This window comes from Thermobia domestica, chromosome 13, assembly GCF_964235325.1.
Source record: "Thermobia domestica chromosome 13, izTheDome1.hap1.1, whole genome shotgun sequence".
Classification (NCBI taxonomy): Eukaryota; Metazoa; Arthropoda; class Insecta; order Zygentoma; family Lepismatidae; genus Thermobia; species Thermobia domestica.
Window position 1 is genome coordinate 185772886 of NC_137466.1, and position 22432 is coordinate 185795317.

The following is a 22432-nucleotide window of genomic DNA, read 5'->3' on the forward strand; positions in this document are numbered from 1 at the left end:
CGTTGAATTATGTTTTGAATGCTATTATTACGGTGAAGGGTTCGATCCGTGTACCTTTTCAATTGAGACTTTAGTCCCTGTGAAGGGCTTAGCCATTCTATTAACGGTATCCGGGTTCGAGCAGCATAGCGCTGCATGGTGCACACCGTCCTCAATCGGCCTCCGTGAAGAACTCCCTATTCCCCGCCCGCAAATAATACAGCTTTGCACTATTTTATTCACGGGTACGGAAAGTTCGTCCCCACGACGATCGCTTAAGGAAGGTGCGATACACCTCACCGTTACGGTCCAGATTCGGACGGGAACCACCTGGGTGAAGATCTAAGACGTATTGTGAAAATAGACGAGAGCATCACCTACTTTCAAGAACCATGCACAGGTTATCCAACAATCACCTTCTTATTACGTCATGCAATCTGTAAAAGAAAAACTGACAAATGTATATCTTAATGTGCCATTTATTTAAAATGAATAAGCGTACCTGAGATAAACAATCTTTCCCTTATATTATTCGCCCCGTTTACGTAATGAGTTTGTAAGTGCACTTTATTACTCACTTCGTTATATTGTCCGCCATGGCTTGGTGAAAGACGTGATCACATTTTAGGTTGGAACACTGTATATCCGTCGAATCCACTGACCAAGATCGTCCTTTTTACCAATATTGAGAATTTAGTAGACGGTTATTGCAAGTGAACACATTGATGACATTATGTCGTGGTTTTGATCAGGAGTTGGCTAGTTTTGCAAAATTTTTGTGTTGGTCGATTACTACATGTCCGTTGCGTTTTAGTACCACCTTCCAAGTCCTTTGTGCTTTCTTTTTAGTCTCCAACACGCCCTCTCGTTATTATAAGATACCACTTGGGGCTAATTTGTTTTGATAATGAGTAGCATAAGAATTGCCAAAATGTTTAAGTCAATGATACTGTTTTCGTTAATAATTTCTACATATTCGAAGACAGTGACGAATGTCTAAATTACAAGGTAACTAATATTTCACTTAAAACAACATCTGAGGACGAGATAATATAGTGATCAGCAAAATAGCTGAGTCACTCATATTCACACACATCAACACAACACACCGAAAAACTAGTTGTCCTCTCATAACTTTCCTCTTCCTCTTCTTCTATCCTGTCTTTTAACACCACTAGGCGGCAGCACAATCAACAAGAAGCATACACTGCACAAAGTGTACGAATTCAGACGAACGTCGCATCACGCTCTAACGCAGAATTTGCGTTTATACGAAAAATATTATGAGCAGAATTTTGGTACAGTTACATTGGCGGTCGAAAGGAATGTACGTGCGCCATTGGATAACGGCAAACGTTCAAGAACCCTGACTGTAATTCCACTTCAACACTCACCACTGTTCCAAAGTGAAGACGAGCATTAGTTCACAATGAAGTTTATAAGAACTTTCGCCGAGTTACACTTCATCAGATGAAAAAGTTTCATTAAGTTTCATTTAACGTAGAAAAACGACAAACGCGTGGGGCATTTATACTCTCACATAAAAGTTTCATGGGGCTTTAATATGTAAAGTCTTTAAAGTTCTTTTTTTTTTTTTTTTTTTTTTTTTTTTTACATTCGGCACTGCTACTAAATTAAACATTTATAGGTGCATGACTCACAATTAATATTCAAATAATTCTCATGATATATCTTTAATATGCAAATTACTATATTGCTATATGCGCTCTTACCATTAAAAATTAACACAAACATTATATGAAATCATGGCATTATTTAGAAGTAAAATATTCACATTACTTACTTTACGATATTATACAAAAACTATTGAACACGAACAAATAATTATCATGGACAGCTCAACTTTTCAACAAACAGATAAAACAAATATTATTTGAATAATATATTTCAATATTCCACGAAAATAAATGAACAAACTTATTCTACACACATGATATTTAAATTGCATAAATGACAAAACATACTTGCGTTTCTCAAGCTATTTTGACAAAAAGTTACAAAACAAAATTATTATTCACAAATACAAAGATTTCACATCATTTAAACAAATAACTACATGAAACAAATTTATTACCACTCTATTGTACTGTAACAATAAGAGTGAGGCCGGATAGAAGTAAGTCTGCCACACTTTCACGCTAATAAGCGCCTATCCACTTAAGTTTTTAAGTCTCCGTTCCCCATTGTACATTTATATTATTATTATCCCACCCCTTTGGAATGGCAACAAGACCTTCTAGTGAGGTAGGAATATAAAACAACATAGAAAAATGTACCCAAAGGTTAAAAATAAATGAAAGGGGGGGAGGTTGCCATTCATAATTCGATTCTCGTGTCACAGTGTTCCACTGACACATAAAAACTTACTTTTACTCTGACTACATCAGAGCATATCATCATTTATATTCTTAATAACACATGAATGCTATACAATTCACCTCGTACATAAGGTGTTTTAAAATTTTACAGTTAGCCTTGATGACTTATCACAAAGCATCAACAAGACAATACAATTATTCATGTAAACGAGTTTTTTTTTTTTTTTTTTTTTTTTTTTACATGTCACGTCTGTTTAGCTTAGGATTCAGCAAATGATTTAAAGCTAACACAAGAGTACGATATCGACAATCTAGCTTGTCGTTCAAATATTGCAAATATGTATTACATTTCAATAGTTCTTTCAACAACAACTGAACATTAAACTTATTACTTTCGCTCTCGTTGAAAACAGACAAACTAACTTTCGTTATATTCAAAGAATTTACATTTACTAAGGTTTCTGGCTCACAAGAATCGGTTTTTTCACTATTTTCTTTTACAGAATCAAATTCTTTTTCATGAATATGTTTCTTAGCTAATTCTAACCAGATGTTCCTAGTTTTTTGAGTGGGTCTCCACACTCTCATACGATCAATAGAATGTACGCCACAAGATTCTCCAGTTAAAGGATCTACAAGCTCAAAAACTTTGTCTGAAATTTTATTTTTACAAAACAGTGGACCTTTGTAAAGCATGAAAAACTTGCGGATCTTTTTGTCTACTGCTGAACTCAAATGTGATTGCAACAAAAATACCAAATCATTTTCTTTTATTTTGTATTTTCTTTCTTGGGACGCATTATATTTCTCGTTTCTTTTTCTAACTTTTTCACTTCTACGGTAGTCAGCCATTATGAGTTTATTTTCCCAATTTACAGGTTCACTTTCATCATAGCTTTCGTTTGTTACAATGCCAAAATGCTTCAACACAGAATAATTTGCTTTTACATTCAAATGAAGACTAGCAGGGCTGACACCTAAACTACTACACACAGAATAATTTAACAAAATGACAATCTGAGGTATGTATCTTTCCCAAGAAGTATGTTCCTCGTTACACAATAATTTGAACAACCTATTCGTCTCCCTATGGATACGTTCTACAATTGAACTCTTTGGATGGTAAGGAGTTACATAATGAATTTTAATACCATATTCTTCCATTTTAGATTTAAATTTTGCTGATACAAAACATCCACCATTGTCCACTAGTATGGATTTTGGAATTCCCATGGTTACAAAATAGTAATATTCTAAACATCTCAAAACACATTTAGTCGTTGCATTTTTGATTGGGAACATTGTGTAATATCTACTAAATACATCTAAAATTGACAATGCAAATTTATTTCCAGTATGAGAAGGTGGATAAGGTCCTAACAAATCGATCGAGACCATGTCTCTTACATTCCTTACAGCTACAGTTTGTAAAGGTCTAGCTGGTGGCGAAGTTTCAACTTTCGTACGTTTACAAACAACACAGTCACGCAAATAATTGCTGATATCTCTACGCATGGACTTCCAATAACAACAATCACTTACAAAGCCTAAAACTTTTTCAAAACCAAAATGACCTTGTTCATGATAATTTTGAATCACATCGTTCACAAGTGAAGGAGGAATACAAATTTTCCATTGATTAGGAAAATGGTAACTACGATTCAACAAAATTCCATTTTCAATTTTGTAAAATTCGCCAATATTTCGATTCTTAACCTTAACGTAAGGATCGTTGGGATTCTCTAAGTACTTCATGATATTTTCATACTCCGGATGTTCTCTTTGCTTGCTAATTAAATCTTGAACAGTTAAATTTTTAAAACAAGATGGCAACACTTCGTACTTATTAACTTCATACTTTTCAACCTCAGGAAACAGAATGATACGTGACAATGCATCGCTAGCTTGATTATCGTGACCTTTAATATATACAATTTGTACATCAAATCCCTGAATTTGCAAACTCCAACGAGCAAGTCTAGAATTCCACTGTCTCATTTTGTGCAAGTATACCAATGAGTTATGATCCGTGTAAATTTTTACATGCCTTCCATACAACAATTGAGACCAACGTTTGAGCGCGACTACAATTGAAAGGCACTCACGTTCAGTTACAGTATAATTTTTCTCAGCAGGTTTTAACGTTCTACTATAAAACCCTAAAATATGTTTCTTACCATCCACTTCTTGAAAAAGAATGTTTCCTAAAGCAACTGAACTACAGTCTGTAATTAAGCAAAAATCATGATCTAACAAAGGATGTGCAAGCATTACCTCTTGAACCAATTCACTTTTCAATTGGTTAAAACTATCTTCACAAGATTGATCCCAGATCCATTTTTTATTTTTCTTTAACAAACCAAATAAAGGTTCAGATTTTTGAGCGAAATTTTCAACAAATTTGGCGCACCACTGAAACAAACCTAAAACTCTTTGCAATTCTTTTAAATTTCTAGGCCTTGGTAGGTCTTTAACACACTGTACATAAGAAGGATTTTTTGTTATGCCTTGCGGACTGATGTCGAACCCTAAAAAACTAAATTTCGTGTTACAAAAAGTACACTTTTGTAGATTTAATGTCATGCCAGCCTCGTAAACTTTCTGAAAGATTTGATCCAAAAACTGTAACTGTTCTTCAAAAGTCATAGAAATTACAGAGACATCGTCGATGTACGAGACTACTTTTTCATATAAACCTGCCCCAAGGACAGTTTGCAAACACAACATAAAAGCAGCTCCTCCGTTTATGTAACCAAACGGAACTCGAGTATACTGATACATTTTTCCATTCCAACAAAATGCTGTGTATTGTTTACTTTCTTTACTTAAACATACTTGTAAATAACTTCCCACAAAATCTAAACAAGACACGAATTGGATTCCTTGAAATTTGATAAGAAGGTCATCGATCTTATTGACTTTTAACTGCTTTAATTTTACAAATTTGTTCAATTGAGTTAAATCTACGACAGTACGAAGTTTACTAGTGTTTTTCTTAGCTACACACAACAAAGGATGACAATGCACAGAAACACATTCTTCCACTACGTTACATTCTAGCCATTCAGCTATTTGCTGTTCAATATTTTCTTTGTACTTAAAAGGTAATGGGTACTGACGTTTTACAATCGGTTGGTCTGTTTCAACTTCGATGGTGTATTCAAATTTATTACATTTACCTGGCAAGTCGCTAAAAACCAATCTATGTTTCACCAATAAATCATATAGTTGCTGTTTTTGAACATTAGACAAATTTTCAATTTCAAGAACTTTTGTCCTAATTTCAGTAACAGAAGGAAAGTGACTTTGGGTATTACGAGTAATTTTACTTGTATTACAAACATCCAGATTTATTTTTACATTATTATGAGACATTTGAATTTCCTCATCCAATTTATGTATTTGTTCCCCATAAAAATGATACAAAAAATTTACTTCAGCAGCTTCGTTCAAACGTGCTTGTTTAATTTGCTCTATGTTTAAATCATTGTTGGTAGTGTACCTATCTACATGTTCAAATGCTTTACTATTTTCTAACAAACTATCCATCCATTCCTGCGTCAGCTGTTTCTTATGAATTTCTAAACTCTGAATTATCGGACACTCTAGCACAGGTTCGACTACATCTTCGTTTTCGCTTTCAATAGTGGAATTAGCGTCAACACACTTCGCATTATTTAAAAGAGAACCAACCTTATTAACACTCTCTCTAGTAAGTATTTTTACTTTACCTTTACTTTCATTACTCAGAAGGGGGTCACTACCAAATCCGTGTTCATACTCTTTCATTGGTACCTTACAAGTGTTAGGGTCATAACCTACAGTAACGGATTTCTCGCCAAAGTCTAATTTCGCATTAACTAGCGATAGGAAATCTCTGCCTAGCAGACAATTACAATTAAGGTCATTGACAACAATAAATCTAACATCACAAGTTACAGGACCAACTTCTACACAGAGGGTAACCTCGCCCTTAACTGATTTTGTTCTTTTACCACTATAATCTACTAGAACAATTTGAGGAGCGGGTTGCAATACAGCGTTTGACACTATATTAGATATTTTTCTCCACGCATTATAACTTAACAAGCTAGCCGAAGCACCTGAATCGCACAGAGCATACAGATTTTCATTCATAATTTTGACAAGAATTTCAGCAGTGGCACATGAATTTACATTAGTTTTACAAAAATCTTTAGTTTCTTCTTCATCAGATGAGAAAACATCATCCCACTGTACTACATTTATCAGATTTTTATCAAGCTTTACAAAAACAGTCTGACTATTTGGAAGGAGTGCATTATTTAACTCATTACTACACGTTTGAATTAATTCCCTGCTATGAGCACTCTTCAGGCAGGGTGCTTCTAGTTTGGGGGAGGAAATCTATTTTGAAACCCAAAATTACCTGTAGCAACGTTCGTAAAATTCGGTCTTGGTGGCCTAAAGCCAGTAGGATTACCAAAATTTGAAGGATTTACAAAATTTCCATTGCTGTAACCAGTCTGAGGTGAATTTCTCGTTTGGGAATTACCATTCGCCGACCTATTAGTCACATCACTAGTGGCTTCATTCTGATTTACATTACCATTGCCATTACTTACATTTGGACCATGATTACAATAACATACACTTTCTTCATGCCTATCGGAACTACTGTTGTTATTCCATTTTTTCTTTTTGTTTCTACGAAAGGAATTTTTTCTTTTCCGATTACCTCTGTTGTTTGGATTTTCGTTCGAGCACACCTGATCTGATTCATCACAATCATTAACATTATTCTGATTACTTTCACGCTTACCATTCTTATTAACGGACACCTGGTTGACTTTCAGAAACCTATGATTGTTGCTGTTGTTACGATTATCAGACCTAGGAATGGCTTCTAATCTTTGTATAACGGACAATACAGAAGACAAATTCATAGTAGACAAAGTTGTTAACTGACGCCGGTAGTAAGGTGGAATCAAATTAAGAATCATACTGATAGCCAACGATTCTTTTATGTCGGGATTGATTTCTTGTATCTTATTACATCTATATGACACAAAATTGTACACACTTCCGTCAACTTTTGCATCATAGGGTTTGTATTGCAATACCATTAGCTTGTTAGCGCGAACCTGTTCATTCTCAAACTCTAATTTGAACAATTCGGCAAAACGATCGTAAGAAGTGAAAAACCCACAATTGTTTATGTACCAATTTTGTGCAGAACCAGTTAACAAAAATTTGATAATGTCTAAATATTGACTGCGAGAAATTGACATAAGCGAAGCTTGATCTTCAAACTTACGTAAGAACGCAGTGGCAGTCAATTCATTCTCGTGACCGGAGAATTTCTCGAAAGATTCTAAATCTCGTAATTTCAAAGCTACTTTTCTTTCTCGCTTTTTCCTCCGTTTGATTGTTTTTACCCCAACAAAGCTATTATCACTGTGAGAGTCCGAAGAATCGTTTGCACTTAACACCGAACTAACATCATAGTCGAGAAAAGGGTTGGTATTTTTACGTACACTGGTATCAACTTTTTCTTCTTTAATTTCTGCCTCGGGCTTTACATTTCCCACGAACGTAGATGACCTAATTTGACTTTTGATCATACTCACGCGCAAGTTTCTGACCTCTTGATTTACTATCTCGAATTTACTTTCTACTTCACCCTTAACATCATCTATTATCGTTTGAGTATGATGAGCTATTTCTCGTGTTGCAATACTTACATCATAAATTTCACGAACACTTTGATCTAATTTCGTGATTCTACTTTCGTGTTCACCCACTTTTTCCTGCGCTCGCTCAGCTTTATCATTCACTAAATCGACATCGGAACTTAAATCCTTAACTTTATTTCCAATCATTATAATACGTTCCTCAGTGTCCCTAACTTGATCTCCTAACTGATTAGCTCTAGCGTTGACAAAACGTATTTTGTCTTCATTATTTTTCACGGCAAGCTTAACTTCATCAACCTTTGTTTCTTGCACATTTAATTTCTCCTGAAACTGTGCTGACAGTTTTTCAAAGTTATCCGCACAAGTACGACTAACCCTGTCTATTTCACTTCTCATTTGTACTAACTCAGTCGACAGTGTCTGAATTCGCCCATCCATTCTATGTTCTAACGTTTCTAATTTACCTGTAAGATCGTGAGAAAATTTTTCTATCTGAGCTTGGGTTTCATTCACTGCACCATTAAGTGATTGCTTAGTGTCATTTACGCTACCATTAAGTGATTGCATTTGTTCTTTAGTATCGTTAACAGCATCATTAAGTGATTGCTTAATGTCGTTAATAGCTTCAAGCAAAGTTTGCAGACTCAAATTTTCACTTTCTGCCATGATTGCAAGTTACAAGTATACAAACACAACAAACACCAATTTAGCGCATATAGCATATCATGAGAAATAAAACCTGTCAAATATTACGCTTAGATCCTCTCCCAGATGTCACATCCGTTACGAATCAATTAATAAAAACGTGAATAATTATTAATTGATCCGTCCCTGGAGGGAAACGCCATTCTATTACGGTGAAGGGTTCGATCCGTGTACCTTTTCAATTGAGACTTTAGTCCCTGTGAAGGGCTTAGCCATTCTATTAACGGTATCCGGGTTCGAGCAGCATAGCGCTGCATGGTGCACACCGTCCTCAATCGGCCTCCGTGAAGAACTCCCTATTCCCCGCCCGCAAATAATACAGCTTTGCACTATTTTATTCACGGGTACGGAAAGTTCGTCCCCACGACGATCGCTTAAGGAAGGTGCGATACACCTCACCGTTACGGTCCAGATTCGGACGGGAACCACCTGGGTGAAGATCTAAGACGTATTGTGAAAATAGACGAGAGCATCACCTACTTTCAAGAACCATGCACAGGTTATCCAACAATCACCTTCTTATTACGTCATGCAATCTGTAAAAGAAAAACTGACAAATGTATATCTTAATGTGCCATTTATTTAAAATGAATAAGCGTACCTGAGATAAACAATCTTTCCCTTATATTATTCGCCCCGTTTACGTAATGAGTTTGTAAGTGCACTTTATTACTCACTTCGTTATATTGTCCGCCATGGCTTGGTGAAAGACGTGATCACATTTTAGGTTGGAACACTGTATATCCGTCGAATCCACTGACCAAGATCGTCCTTTTTACCAATATTGAGAATTTAGTAGACGGTTATTGCAAGTGAACACATTGATGACATTATGTCGTGGTTTTGATCAGGAGTTGGCTAGTTTTGCAAAATTTTTGTGTTGGTCGATTACTACATGTCCGTTGCGTTTTAGTACCACCTTCCAAGTCCTTTGTGCTTTCTTTTTAGTCTCCAACACGCCCTCTCGTTATTATAAGATACCACTTGGGGCTAATTTGTTTTGATAATGAGTAGCATAAGAATTGCCAAAATGTTTAAGTCAATGATACTGTTTTCGTTAATAATTTCTACATATTCGAAGACAGTGACGAATGTCTAAATTACAAGGTAACTAATATTTCACTTAAAACAACATCTGAGGACGAGATAATATAGTGATCAGCAAAATAGCTGAGTCACTCATATTCACACACATCAACACAACACACCGAAAAACTAGTTGTCCTCTCATAACTTTCCTCTTCCTCTTCTTCTATCCTGTCTTTTAACACCACTAGGCGGCAGCACAATCAACAAGAAGCATACACTGCACAAAGTGTACGAATTCAGACGAACGTCGCATCACGCTCTAACGCAGAATTTGCGTTTATACGAAAAATATTATGAGCAGAATTTTGGTACAGTTACACTATCAGCACACTTATCGGAGAAGATATTTGGAAAGAAGTCTCTCAAGCTTCAATATTTTCTGTTCTATTAGACACTACTCAAGATATAGTAGTTTCAGGTCAGTGCTATGTTTTACGGTATGTTGTTAAAATGGTTGTTAAACAAAAGTATTGTTGTCATTGTGAAATGCATATCTAAGTTTTACCACTGGCCAGTGTCCTTGCGGTTTACTGCTGGAAATTCTGCAGAAGTTGAACCTTGATATTAAGAAGTGTACTTGAAATTCAACCGATGGCTCAAGTAACATGCAAGGACAATATTCGGATTTTTTCAGTTCACCTATGACCAGTTACACGTGTGATTCAGTTGATTTTGAGTTTAACGGCCCTTTTAGCAGCGAGGCTATATGAGACGGGACATACTGATTTACGGGAAATCCGAAGCACATGAGCTCCAGCCAGGAATCGAACCCAGGTCTCCCACGACAAAGGCGCATACGCTAACCGCTTAACCACTAAGGAACTCAGTTACACGTGTGGGGGCCGCGGTGGCTCAGTGGTAGAGCGTTCACCTCTGGTGCTTGGGGCCCCGGGTTCGATCCCAGCCCCCGCCAAGTGAACTTTGTGGTGGACAAACACCATGTGCGTGGGTTTTCTCGGGGTTCTCCCGTTTCCTCCCACTTTCTTCATTCCACCATTTCATTCATTTCTCATAATCACCGTCTCCTTTAGCCAACAAATTTGAAGACTTAGAACGTGATTTCTTTTTTTCTATTGACCTGTCGACAATTTGCCTTCAGAGATGGACAAAGATTTTTCCTGTGAATATGAAGATGAAGCTGCTTCTATCCAATGACCCAGGGGCGGATCCAGGACCGACTTCTGGGGGGGCGGTGGGTTGTCATGCTGCTACTTTTAAGGGCTCCAAACTTCGGGATGGGTTTTATTTATATATATATAAAATAAGAAAGTTTCCTCTTCTGGGGAGAGGGGCGATCGCCCCGATCGCCCCCCTCTGGATCCGCCCCTGCAATGACCAGGTACTGCATCGAAGCATTCAACCCAATATTGGACATGGTAGTTTTGAGTATTTCTTCAAGATTCAAGAAGCAATGTACTTTATGGATTCTTTGGACCCTAGACACTTCAACCAAGTGACAGAACTTCCAGACGTGCCTTTCGATAAACTTACATATTTTCTGAAAAACTTCAGTAAAGAAGTTTCCAAGGATACTATAAATGTATTCTCTTGAACTTTTGAAGGACGTGGATATCCTTGAAAGTCGGTCTTGATGATGAGCACAACCGAGAAAAAATGACTGTGCTGATGGTGCAAGTGATTCAGAATTAGAAGAAAATACGTTTGTTTACAAGGAAAGCGAATGCAAAACGTGTTGCAAAATTGTCCAATGTGCTGCTTTTAATTTTGCAGAATTGTAAATTTTGCAGTAATACTTATCCAGGTTTCCAGCATATATATATATATATTTTTTTTTTTTGACTTTGCCCGTAACTTAGGTAACATGTGAAAGAATTTTTTTTCAAAACTGAAATAAACTGAAATACATTAAAAATAGGCTAACGAGTGCCATGTCTCAGGAACATTTAAAAACATTTATGTTGATGTCTATTGAAAAAGATTTATTAAAAAAAATTCGAATGCAAAAATGATAGATACAGTAGCATCAAAAACTAGTACACTAAAACATCTGCTAATTTTGTAATATAGTATACGTTCTCCTTGAACTTCATATAATATTTTGAACAATTCAGAATAATATACTGATGAAAGAAAATCAGGTTTTAATTGTCAATTGTTAATACTATTGACTTACTGTAGAAAGAAAACTGTGCAACTTGATTTGTGACATTGAGATGCTGGTGGCCCTTGTGGGAGAAAGCGCCCGCGCCCCTCTAATAATACCTATCCGTCCCTTGTCCAAAGCCTGGATAAAGTGTGATGGAAATCAGCAAATATTCAAATATTGCATAGAATATACAAGATTCTTGGTGGTCTTGGTCTGGCGAAAATCTTGCAGGTATGGTCTCAGTCTTAGTCTTGGTCTTGCATCGGCACTTTTCTCACCACCAATCTGTTCAAGTTTTAACCTTATTTTGGCCGATATATATACCGTCCTATGAAGTGGTACGTTTTGTCGCCTGACATTATTTGATGGCTGATTGGAAGACTCTTCGCAACTAGCCCTCCAGGCAAGTGGTACGTTTTGTCGCTTGTCATTATTTAAAGTGTTTTTAGAAAACCCTTCACAAGCATCCCTCAGGGTAAGTGGTACGTTTTGTCGGTGGTACGTTTTGTCGCTAGTACGTTTTGTCGCGTATTCTGGTCCAATATTTATGTTATGGCACAATATGATTCTATTGTTCTGGAAACTTTCATTTTGTGTTTGGTTTTATAATTAATTTCAAAGAAGAGAGAGCAGTGGCGCGAAATTATGCTGTTGCAAGATTTTTATCAGAAGAATGTACTACATAACACGTGTGGGTATTTCTTTGTGGATACCTAACAACAACTGACTTGCCGGTAGCAGCAAGGGGTTGACGCGCTCTGACAGAAAAACCCTCGGGGGCACAGGTCAGTTGTCCAATCAGTTGACAAGTAGCAGTCTAATTTTGGCACAGTTCTTTTCAGTCACGTGAGTGAGTAGTTGTAAGTATATCCTACAGACCTTGTAAAGTATGAATTCCAGGAAAGGCAGCTTCAGGGAAATCATGAATGATACACGCCAGAAAGAAGGGTGGGTTAACATTGTCGTGGCTAAAATTTCGACCAAACTTTTTGCGGTGTTTTTGCAAACACCCTGTACTCCACGACAAAGTTCTCCCTTGTATAACCTACAAGAACTTGTGTAAATCAATTGCTATGTGAGTATCAACCAGATCTATTCTCAAATTTCTTCACTTACTAATCTAGAGGAACAACTTTATTTCTTAAAAACTCTTGGAAGCCGAGAGGAATTCAGAAATAGATGTCTGTCGCATTCTGCTCCAGACACCCTTCCCAACCAACTACGAGACGATAAGATTATTCTTTTTTTTTCTCTTTCTCTTTTCCCCTTTAAAACAACTTCTCTGTTTCCCGGTGAATCATCAGTCTGATATTAATGTTAACAAACCCTCTTAGAGTCTTAGTTCTGATATGACTCCTTATTCTATATTTAGCGCTGACTTCATACTTTCGCAGCTGCTAGATTGACCCTTGAACCGATTATTAGTAAGGGACTTGTGTCACCCTTTTCTTGTATAATGTTGTGTAATTTTAACTGGTTTTAGTTGGAACCCATATCTGTATTTTTTTTTTCTTCTTTTTGTGAAGGTGTGTGCGTTCTGGAAACTCTATACGATATCCGAAATGTCGCGCGCCTATCATAAGTAGGATGAGATCACCTCTAGCCAATCAGAATTCACCAAGTGTTCCGAACCATTACATCATTTACATCCAACCAGATTCTAAAGAATTTTTTCTAAACGGTTGCACAATCTGTCGTAACATTGAGTCATCTTAGATTGACACATAAAATCTCGGGGATGAACTTTCGGTTGGTCAATTACCACCAAGCAGTCGAAGAGCACATAGTCCGTGCTTCTCTCTCTCTCCCCTCGTGGGGGAGGGCCGTCCTCTGCACTCTTCGCAGAGAGAGACTGTCACAAATTTATTGGTAACCTAGTTTTATTTTCCTAGTGCAGTATAGTGAAATTCATTTCTAGTGAATTTATACAACACCAACCAGTGCTGTGTTTAGTATTCGGCGTGATGACCGATTTCACGCCAAGTCTTGTGAGTAAGTACTGTCTCTTTACTAGCTCTCCCAGAGAGCCATCGTACTCTTACTCCGTACTTAATTTCTGTTGTAGACTAAATTAATTACTTCGCCCTAATTTCGTTGAACTGTTTCCTGGACGCCGTCACACCTGTGTGTACAAATTGTGGATATGTAGAAACCTGTAACTGAATCTTGCTTAGTAAATTATAGTGATCCAAATTAATGTTTGATATTATGGTCTGTAAATAAACTGAACTCTTTCATAATAAATAACTCGCAACATAATCATACTGCTTCCATATTATTATTACTATAACAGACCATATAAAATCCTCTATCTCTCTTATCTATCGAGAGACGCCTCCGCTAAGATCACGCACTGCGATTAAGTGGTAAGACACCTTACAGTGGATCGTCGTGAGAGTAAATCTACTGATATTCTAGATCCTAGTTCTGTCTGTTCCTGGGGACCTCCGTCCCCCTTTCAAGGGACTACCAATGAGCCTGGTAAGTCAAGATCCTGTCCCGACAGAGATGCCAGATGCCGACCTCCTCTCTGAACCATCCACAGGTAAGAGTAACATCTTTTAGCCAATCCGCTCGGGCTATCAACTACCGCTACTAGTTTGCCAACTCCAAGAGATTAATGTAGTGAAGGAGTTAATTGCGTCATCTGCGATTAAAATGTGTAATTTGATTTGCAGTAGTGTTGTGTGTCGCCAGTGCATAGTGTAAGAGGGCTTTGGTAGGAAAGTGCCTCTTAGTGTAAATCATGTGTTCCTTACTCGTTTGTTCATCTCAACGAACCGACTTCCTATCCTTGCGGCTTTTCAATATGTTCTTTGTAATGTAGTAGTTCATTTAACCAAGGGGAGTCGCTTCCTCAATCGGCTTAATATTTAGTATATAAATGGATATTCTTAAGCCCTAGTAAATCACTTGATAGAATTAAAATGATCCTTGGTTCTAATCGTTTGGTCGTTCAACTAACCTAACTGCTGTAACTGCCCATTTGCTTGAACCCTGTCAATACTAACGAGGCGCACTTTTACTTTGTTGTTTAGTCCGCCCCTCGTGATGTCATCATTTATAGCGGGATGTGTTTGACCTCCCTCTCTCTTTTGATTTATAAATTTAGAAGTGTTTCTATTAGTCACTTGCGTGGCCATATCTAAATTATAGATATTATTAGGTATTTCTTTAACTAATAATGTATCTGAGTAGACATCACGGCGGACAGTTTAACACTAAATATCTTTCTGTAAAATTGCAATATAACCCCTGCCGGGTTAAGGAGTTATTGCGCCTCCCTCTCTCTGTTTGATGTACTAATCTGTAAGTGATTCTTTTAGCCACTTGTGTGGCCAGACGATAATTATAGATATTCTTCTATGTATTTCATTAACTATTAAGATGTCTAAGTGAACATCCCGACGGACAGTTAAGTACTAAGTATCTCTCGGTGATATTGTAATATAACCTCTGTCGGGTTATTGAATTATTGTGCCACTCTTGGCTTGAACGACCCTTCTCGTACTGAGACCGTCGTCTCAGACTTAATATCATAAATCACACCACTCCCTGTCCAGACCACTGCTATCGGTGTGATCAGAGAATTATTATTTATTCGTATTAATTGAGTTTATTACTTTGATACTGTCTCAAGAACCTCGTAATATTTTGTAATATTGAGGAAGCGACTGTTTGACGAGCCTTTTGCCTTACACGCAAGGACGGGTTTAACCTTATCAAGATCAGATTGTTATTAGAAAAATCCTACCGGTGGTTCCGCCTGAGCTCGAACCCCTGACGGGTTCTTGCGGCGCTACATAAATGGTTTAGCAGCAGTGGGATACGATTATTAGCTCGTCATCTAAAAATGTGTAATTGGTATTGTTTTATATCATCTTATGTTGCGTTTGTAAATGACAAAGCAGGAGTTATTTATATTATTAGTTTCATTGTGTTATATTGTTTGCTTAGGGTCACATCTATATTCTAGATGAGTAACGTATAATTTAATGTTTCAATTGTGTTAATTGAAATGACAGGTTTCCTATTAAGTTGCTTGAAATTTAAATTTAAAAGTAAACATTTTGTGTTAATGTGTTGCGTTGGGCAAGTGCCCCCTTCTACCCTGAAAGTTTAGCTATCATTTTGCTTGTTCTAGAGAAGTCAATGAGGGAAGGAAAAAGAAACAGTCCATATATCAAAAGAATAGTTCGTTCCTTTTTCTTCAACACAGAGAGAAAACATCTGTTCTCTGTTAGTTCCCCAGCTGGGCAAAACAAACAAAAAAAAAAAGAATATATATATCTATATATTTTGTGAAAAGAAAAAGTGAGAAAAAGGAAATGTGTTGGTTAATATTCCTCGGTTGTGTACTGCCTTAGTATTCAAAAAAAACTGTAGGGAAAAATATCAACACAATACCTTGAGAAGGTTTATGGCGCCAAAATACGGAACGGATACTTCTTCTCCACCTATCGAGATGAAAGCTATCCCGTTCTGTATTCAAAGCTTCTCAACGTATTCTGAGTTCGATTCTTGCAATGGATTTTCGCGAGATTCATTTCAAGAATCATCAGTCGTAAGGCTGGTGTAGGAACTCCAAGTATTCAAATTCTGCTTGTGTAATTAATGAACAAGTCAGTCAAAACAAACATCATTGAAATTTTGAAATTTATTTTGAAATTTTCATTCTGTGAGTCCTTATACTCACGCGTTGTTAGTTCTTTGATTGTGGGTAAATTCTTGATCTTTCCCCGGCTGGCTTCTCAGCGTTAATGGTAAATTAAATATTATGTTAGTTGCTAAAGAGATTCCTTACACGAACTATATGAACTAACGCCTTAATATGTTTCGTTACTCAGTAAAAAGTTCATTATTGTGATTTTGAAGTTTTCAAATTATCTTAAATTTTCTTGGAGGCCAATTTAATTTTATTGTTTATGAATGGACGTGCTTTTTGTTAATTATGAGAGGATTAAGTATACCAAGATTGAAAGTTTAAAAGGGCAATAAATTCGGTCTAGTAATTTGTTTTAAGTAGAGACCATTCTTAATAAGTTGTTGTAATATTAAGCCTAACTCGTTATTTTATTATTTTAAGTCGTGTTTGAATAAAGACAACACTAATGTGGGACACCCCTGAAGTATAGTACCCTGTATTCTAAGACCGCGAAGTCCCTTGTATTTTGATTGAATGAAAGAGCGTAAAGTATTAGGATATGCGTTATTGCTTTTGAAGTCCATGGCATCAAAGTTTTGTAATTTTAATAAAGCTCTTGTAAATTTTAATTGCCAGTGTAAGGCTGTTTTATTAAGGAAGAAATACGTGAACTTAATGTAGTAGAAAGATTAATCCTAACAATTCCGTTTGTGCTTAGCTATTGTTATTAATTAAGGAGACGTTTAAATAATTTATTAGTCGACATTATTAGTCAATGAATCTTTTCTTATTCATTATGTCAGAAGTTGCATTATCTATAAATTTATTACTTTCCGGTCACGACAAATTCGACCGTAGTCATTGTGTTAATAATTTCATTTGTTCAGGACGTAAAACCGTGCTCTGTAGTATTGTTATTAATTTTGCTATTCCTTGCCGAGTGCTAATGCCTCGAGTTGTGTAATTATTTTGTAAATTTTAGCGAGCTATCTAATTTTGGAACGTGTCGTTGGGAGACACCCTGTCGGAAAATATTGAGACGGTGATCATACCTCTCCCTTGTTCCAGTAATAATTCATGGAGTATAGATTAGGTTAGGATGTGTCAATTCCCTTTCCTAAAAGGAGTACCAATTCCATCAAACGTGATAATTAACTATAATTATCAGCCCCAAAGCGTACATTGGTCGTCCAGAGAATTGCCGCCTGTTTCTATCGCTTGTATTAGCTGAGAACCGCGCCATCTCTGATGATTATACTCCGTTGAATCGATCTTATTGTACCAATTCCATCAAACGTGATAATTAACTATAATTATCAGCCCCAAAGCGTAAATTGGTCGTTTCAGAAAATTGCCGCTTGTTTCTATCGCTTGTATTAGCTGAGAATCGCGCAATCTCTGATGTGGATCCTCTGTTATATCGACCTTATTGTATACTGGTGCGTCCGCGTAATTGTAAGGATGTTAAGCCGGATCTTTGAGAAGGCTTACCCCCTTAAAGGTACGGGACCCTCCTATTACATCCCAGGTCGACATGGACCCCCTAGGTCCCGAAGCTGTTTATTATCGTTCTGTTTACTAACGAACGACCAGAGAATGTTTGGTTCTTTCGGAAGGAAGCCCAGTGTTTCGTTCGAAAGACACCCTATGGTGTTAAAGTTTTAACTATGTGCTTTTCGAGATGGTAATGATATGTTTGGAAGCTAATGTTGTATTTTAATGGTCATAAATGTTCTTGCTCGCGAGTGCCTAATCTAATCAAAGGTGCGTTTGTGTAAGACCTAATCCTCTTGAGCACTCTTGCTCCCTAATGAGTCCAGACACGAGTCCTTAAAAATCTAAGGTTGTCCGAAGAGATAATTAAATTCGCTTGTTCAATGTGTCAAGTATTGTTATGTTTTCTAGCTTCCGAGTAAATTAGTGATGTTATAATATCATGAGTAAAAGAAATGTTTTTGCAAGTCCAGGAATCGAGTTATTTTCTAGAATGAAATCCTTATCGGGCCTAAATGTCAGATACAGCCGCCCTGTTTAGAAAATAAGTGCATTGTTGATCATTTTGTAATTGTGTAATTGCATATAAACTCTTTCTTGTCTCCTATTTTGAAATGATAAATCGTTCTTTTGTGCATCTAGATATCCCAAAAGGTCTCTAAAATGTAAATACGCGGTTAAATTCCTCAAAGTTAAAGTTATGAATAAATGCGAAGTAAATGTAAGTCCCAGGGTCATATGAGTTAATATTAGATAATAGGCTAAAAGTAATCCTTATTATACCTCTCTTGCCTCCTGCCGTCCGAGTGCCAACTTAATTTGTATCTAAGAGTCGACATCATGTCTCCTGTAAGGAATTCTCGTTGAGTTGTATTAATTGTTCTTAAATGTATTTAAGTAATTATAGTCTATTCCCGTTCGATTGTATTTCTATAAGTTGTGGCACATTCTATTTTTATCATTTGGATATATTGATTATTGTATTTACTAGGAATAGACATGTTAAGCTGTAATTCTAATAATATTCTAACGTGAATATACATTATAATAAATATGATAATGACATTTGATATATTATGCGTTATAATGCATGTGATAATTGTATTTTGATATCTATTATATGTTATAATTAATATGAATTTTTGGTGAATATCCAGGTTGAAATTCAGACCTACCAATTGAATGATATCAATATTTTTGCTGTAAAAGGTAGTTGTTATCAAAATAAGGCAACAAGATAATTGCCTGAAGTTATATTTAAATTTATTCACTTCTAAACGTCAGTACTTCAGTTATATTGGTTCCTTTGTTAATAGAATGACGTAAAAGCGAAGTACCTCTGTGCGAATAGTACAATTAAATATATGTTGATTTAAAGTTCTATATTGTAACTCTACCTCTCTTATCGATTAATTATTTGTAGCAGTTCATTTTATAAATTGAGACGATTTATTTGATTACGTTAATTAAGTGTCTGTTCAACTGCGTTGATTAATTATTTGTGGTAGTTCATTCTATAAATTGAGATGATTTAATTGATTGATTTTGTTAAGCGTTCGTTCAACTGCGTGACAATAGTCACTAAACAATAATATTGAACCACGCGTTAATTGGCATATTGTTAAATAAAAGTGTTGAAAGTTTAGACAATAATTGATTTTGTATATTGGTCGTTTACGTCATATTGTAATTTAGGTATTTTTTTGACGTAGCTGTAAAATTGCCATCTAGTTTATGAACACCCTGTATTGAGTTGTGTTCCATATAAATATTATTTAAAAGGGGTTCATTTTGAAATATTCATACGCTGTCCCGTACTGAATCCTAATTGTTTAAGGGATGAATGTTATAAAGTATATATATGTTTTAGCTTATCCCTTTCGCGCTAAAAGAAATCCGCCTTCATTTCGTTCGAAAGCTTGTAGGAAAACAGAGAAATTCTTCTTTTGGCCGTTCTCTGTTTAAAGAAAAACCAGACCCTTACCAGACAGGGCTGTAGTATAATTTCTTGTTCTTCACACCACCCTGACCTCAGCGTGGAGTGTAGTAGTAAAAAAAAAAAAACAAAAAAGAGAAAACATCTGAGTGTCAATTCTCAACTACCCTCCGGTAGTGGATAACCTTCGACCTCCGGGAGTCCCAGTGACCCAATTTTGGTAAAGACTAGAAGAACATAAAAACAAACTGGCTCCCTTCTTATCGTATAACTAATGGTTTGTTTTGACAATTTTTGGAGTCTGTAATAATGTGTAAATTTTAATTAAAGTATCCAAAAAAACAAAACGTAGAGAAAAGGAAAATTTACATAAAAAAAAAAAAAAAAAATAATGAATTAAATCTTGAGATTCTATGTAGTGTTTATTATCTCTAGAAATTTTTATGTAATTGATTCTTGTACTTTTTATCATATAGAAGTCACCCAAATCTTTTGTTAATTCAGTAATTCTATATGTATACGTAGTGAAACTTCGTTCAGGAAACGTGCAGTTTCTTGAATGTCTAGGTAGGTTAAGCATACAACTATCGAATGATTTTTGATTAGTAAAAAAAAAAAAAAATTGCGTGTAAATATTTATTATCTATATATATTCCATATGTAGTTATAATTGATTTGTATAGCATAATCGCGTGTTCCTTGGGTTTAATATCTGATTATATTAATTTAGTATGGGTCATCCCTTTTCTTTACATACGTGTATATCATTTGTATATATAGGAACTCGTATCATAATAATAACTATAAAAATTGTGTAAAAAAAAAATATATATATATATATATCTATGCATGTGTACTGTATATAATTGAGGTCTTTTGTGTTATCCCTCGCTATAGTGTTTTAATAGGTATAATGTAGTTATATGAAATCATGTTGTATTGGCCTTGTTAATCTTTGTATATCTTTATAGACAAGACTTAGTTTGTAAATATGTAGGAACAAATCGTACCAACTAGGGAATTCTTTGTACTATACGTATATAACCATTTGTAGAGTCATGTAGTAATTTTTCAAATTTGTGATTCACTCACAATCGAGATTTTATATCTAAATAATTGTTGTAGATAGTGAGTGTATATAATAACCGTAACCGATATTAATCTTGTAAAATTGTTATGTTGATACTATATTATTGTAGCCATTTTAATATATGTATACTTGTCGTTTGAGGTAGTTACTAATGATAAATTTTATTGTGTATGTGTTTGTAATTGATGGGTCCAACTACCTATATATCTATATATAGTTTAATTTTTAGTTGATATTGATAATATGTGTATCGTCAGTGTGATATTCTGAGTTCACTCTGACCTTTTATACATCTTTTACTTAGTATAAATTTGTATATATACTTTAGCTTAGATAAGTGTTTTAAAAGTTATTTCTATCATCATATCTATCTATGTATTAGTTACGTAAGTGTTTTTCTCGAAGTTGTAATCATGATCCTAATCTTATGTAATTTTGTATTTAGCAGTGTTGCAAACCCCTTTCAACAATTTCTTACTATTTTTACATTACTGATTATTTCAAGGTAGTGTTGCCAACCCTGCAGATAGTTTAATAGTAGTTAACAGTGTTTCCAACTCACTTAAATTTTTCTTCCATTCCAATCCAAATATGATGCTGTAACGAAATTTTGTTAACTTCACTCTAACATAAAGTACAAAATTTCTTTCCCAAGGGGCGTCGAATGTCGTGGCTAAAATTTCGACCAAACTTTTTGCGGTGTTTTTGCAAACACCCTGTACTCCACGACAAAGTTCTCCCTTGTATAACCTACAAGAACTTGTGTAAATCAATTGCTATGTGAGTATCAACCAGATCTATTCTCAAATTTCTTCACTTACTAATCTAGAGGAACAACTTTATTTCTTAAAAACTCTTGGAAGCCGAGAGGAATTCAGAAATAGATGTCTGTCGCATTCTGCTCCAGACACCCTTCCCAACCAACTACGAGACGATAAGATTATTCTTTTTTTTTCTCTTTCTCTTTTCCCCTTTAAAACAACTTCTCTGTTTCCCGGTGAATCATCAGTCTGATATTAATGTTAACAAACCCTCTTAGAGTCTTAGTTCTGATATGACTCCTTATTCTATATTTAGCGCTGACTTCATACTTTCGCAGCTGCTAGATTGACCCTTGAACCGATTATTAGTAAGGGACTTGTGTCACCCTTTTCTTGTATAATGTTGTGTAATTTTAACTGGTTTTAGTTGGAACCCATATCTGTATTTTTTTTTCTTCTTTTTGTGAAGGTGTGTGCGTTCTGGAAACTCTATACGATATCCGAAATGTCGCGCGCCTATCATAAGTAGGATGAGATCACCTCTAGCCAATCAGAATTCACCAAGTGTTCCGAACCATTACATCATTTACATCCAACCAGATTCTAAAGAAT

The 22432-nt window shown here is 35.7% G+C and overlaps 1 protein-coding gene across 7 annotated transcripts in view; it reads left to right on the forward strand.

The window, feature by feature from the left end:
* LOC145668849 (uncharacterized) overlaps positions 1 to 22432 on the forward strand; it is a 276188-nt gene that overhangs the window by 65287 nt on the left and 188469 nt on the right. For 2 of the 7 annotated variants that reach the window (XM_081737050.1, XM_081737051.1), the window contains exon 1: positions 12712 to 12842. The exons of 2 other annotated variants lie outside the window; for them this stretch is intronic. In XM_081737050.1, the coding sequence (XP_081593176.1) occupies positions 12784 to 12842 (59 nt within the window). In that variant the 5' untranslated portion in view covers positions 12712 to 12783. Of the gene's footprint in view, positions 1 to 12710; positions 12843 to 22432 lie in introns of those variants that run through there. 3 more of the 7 variants (XM_081737056.1, XM_081737053.1, XM_081737055.1) reach the window with 3 other exon arrangements.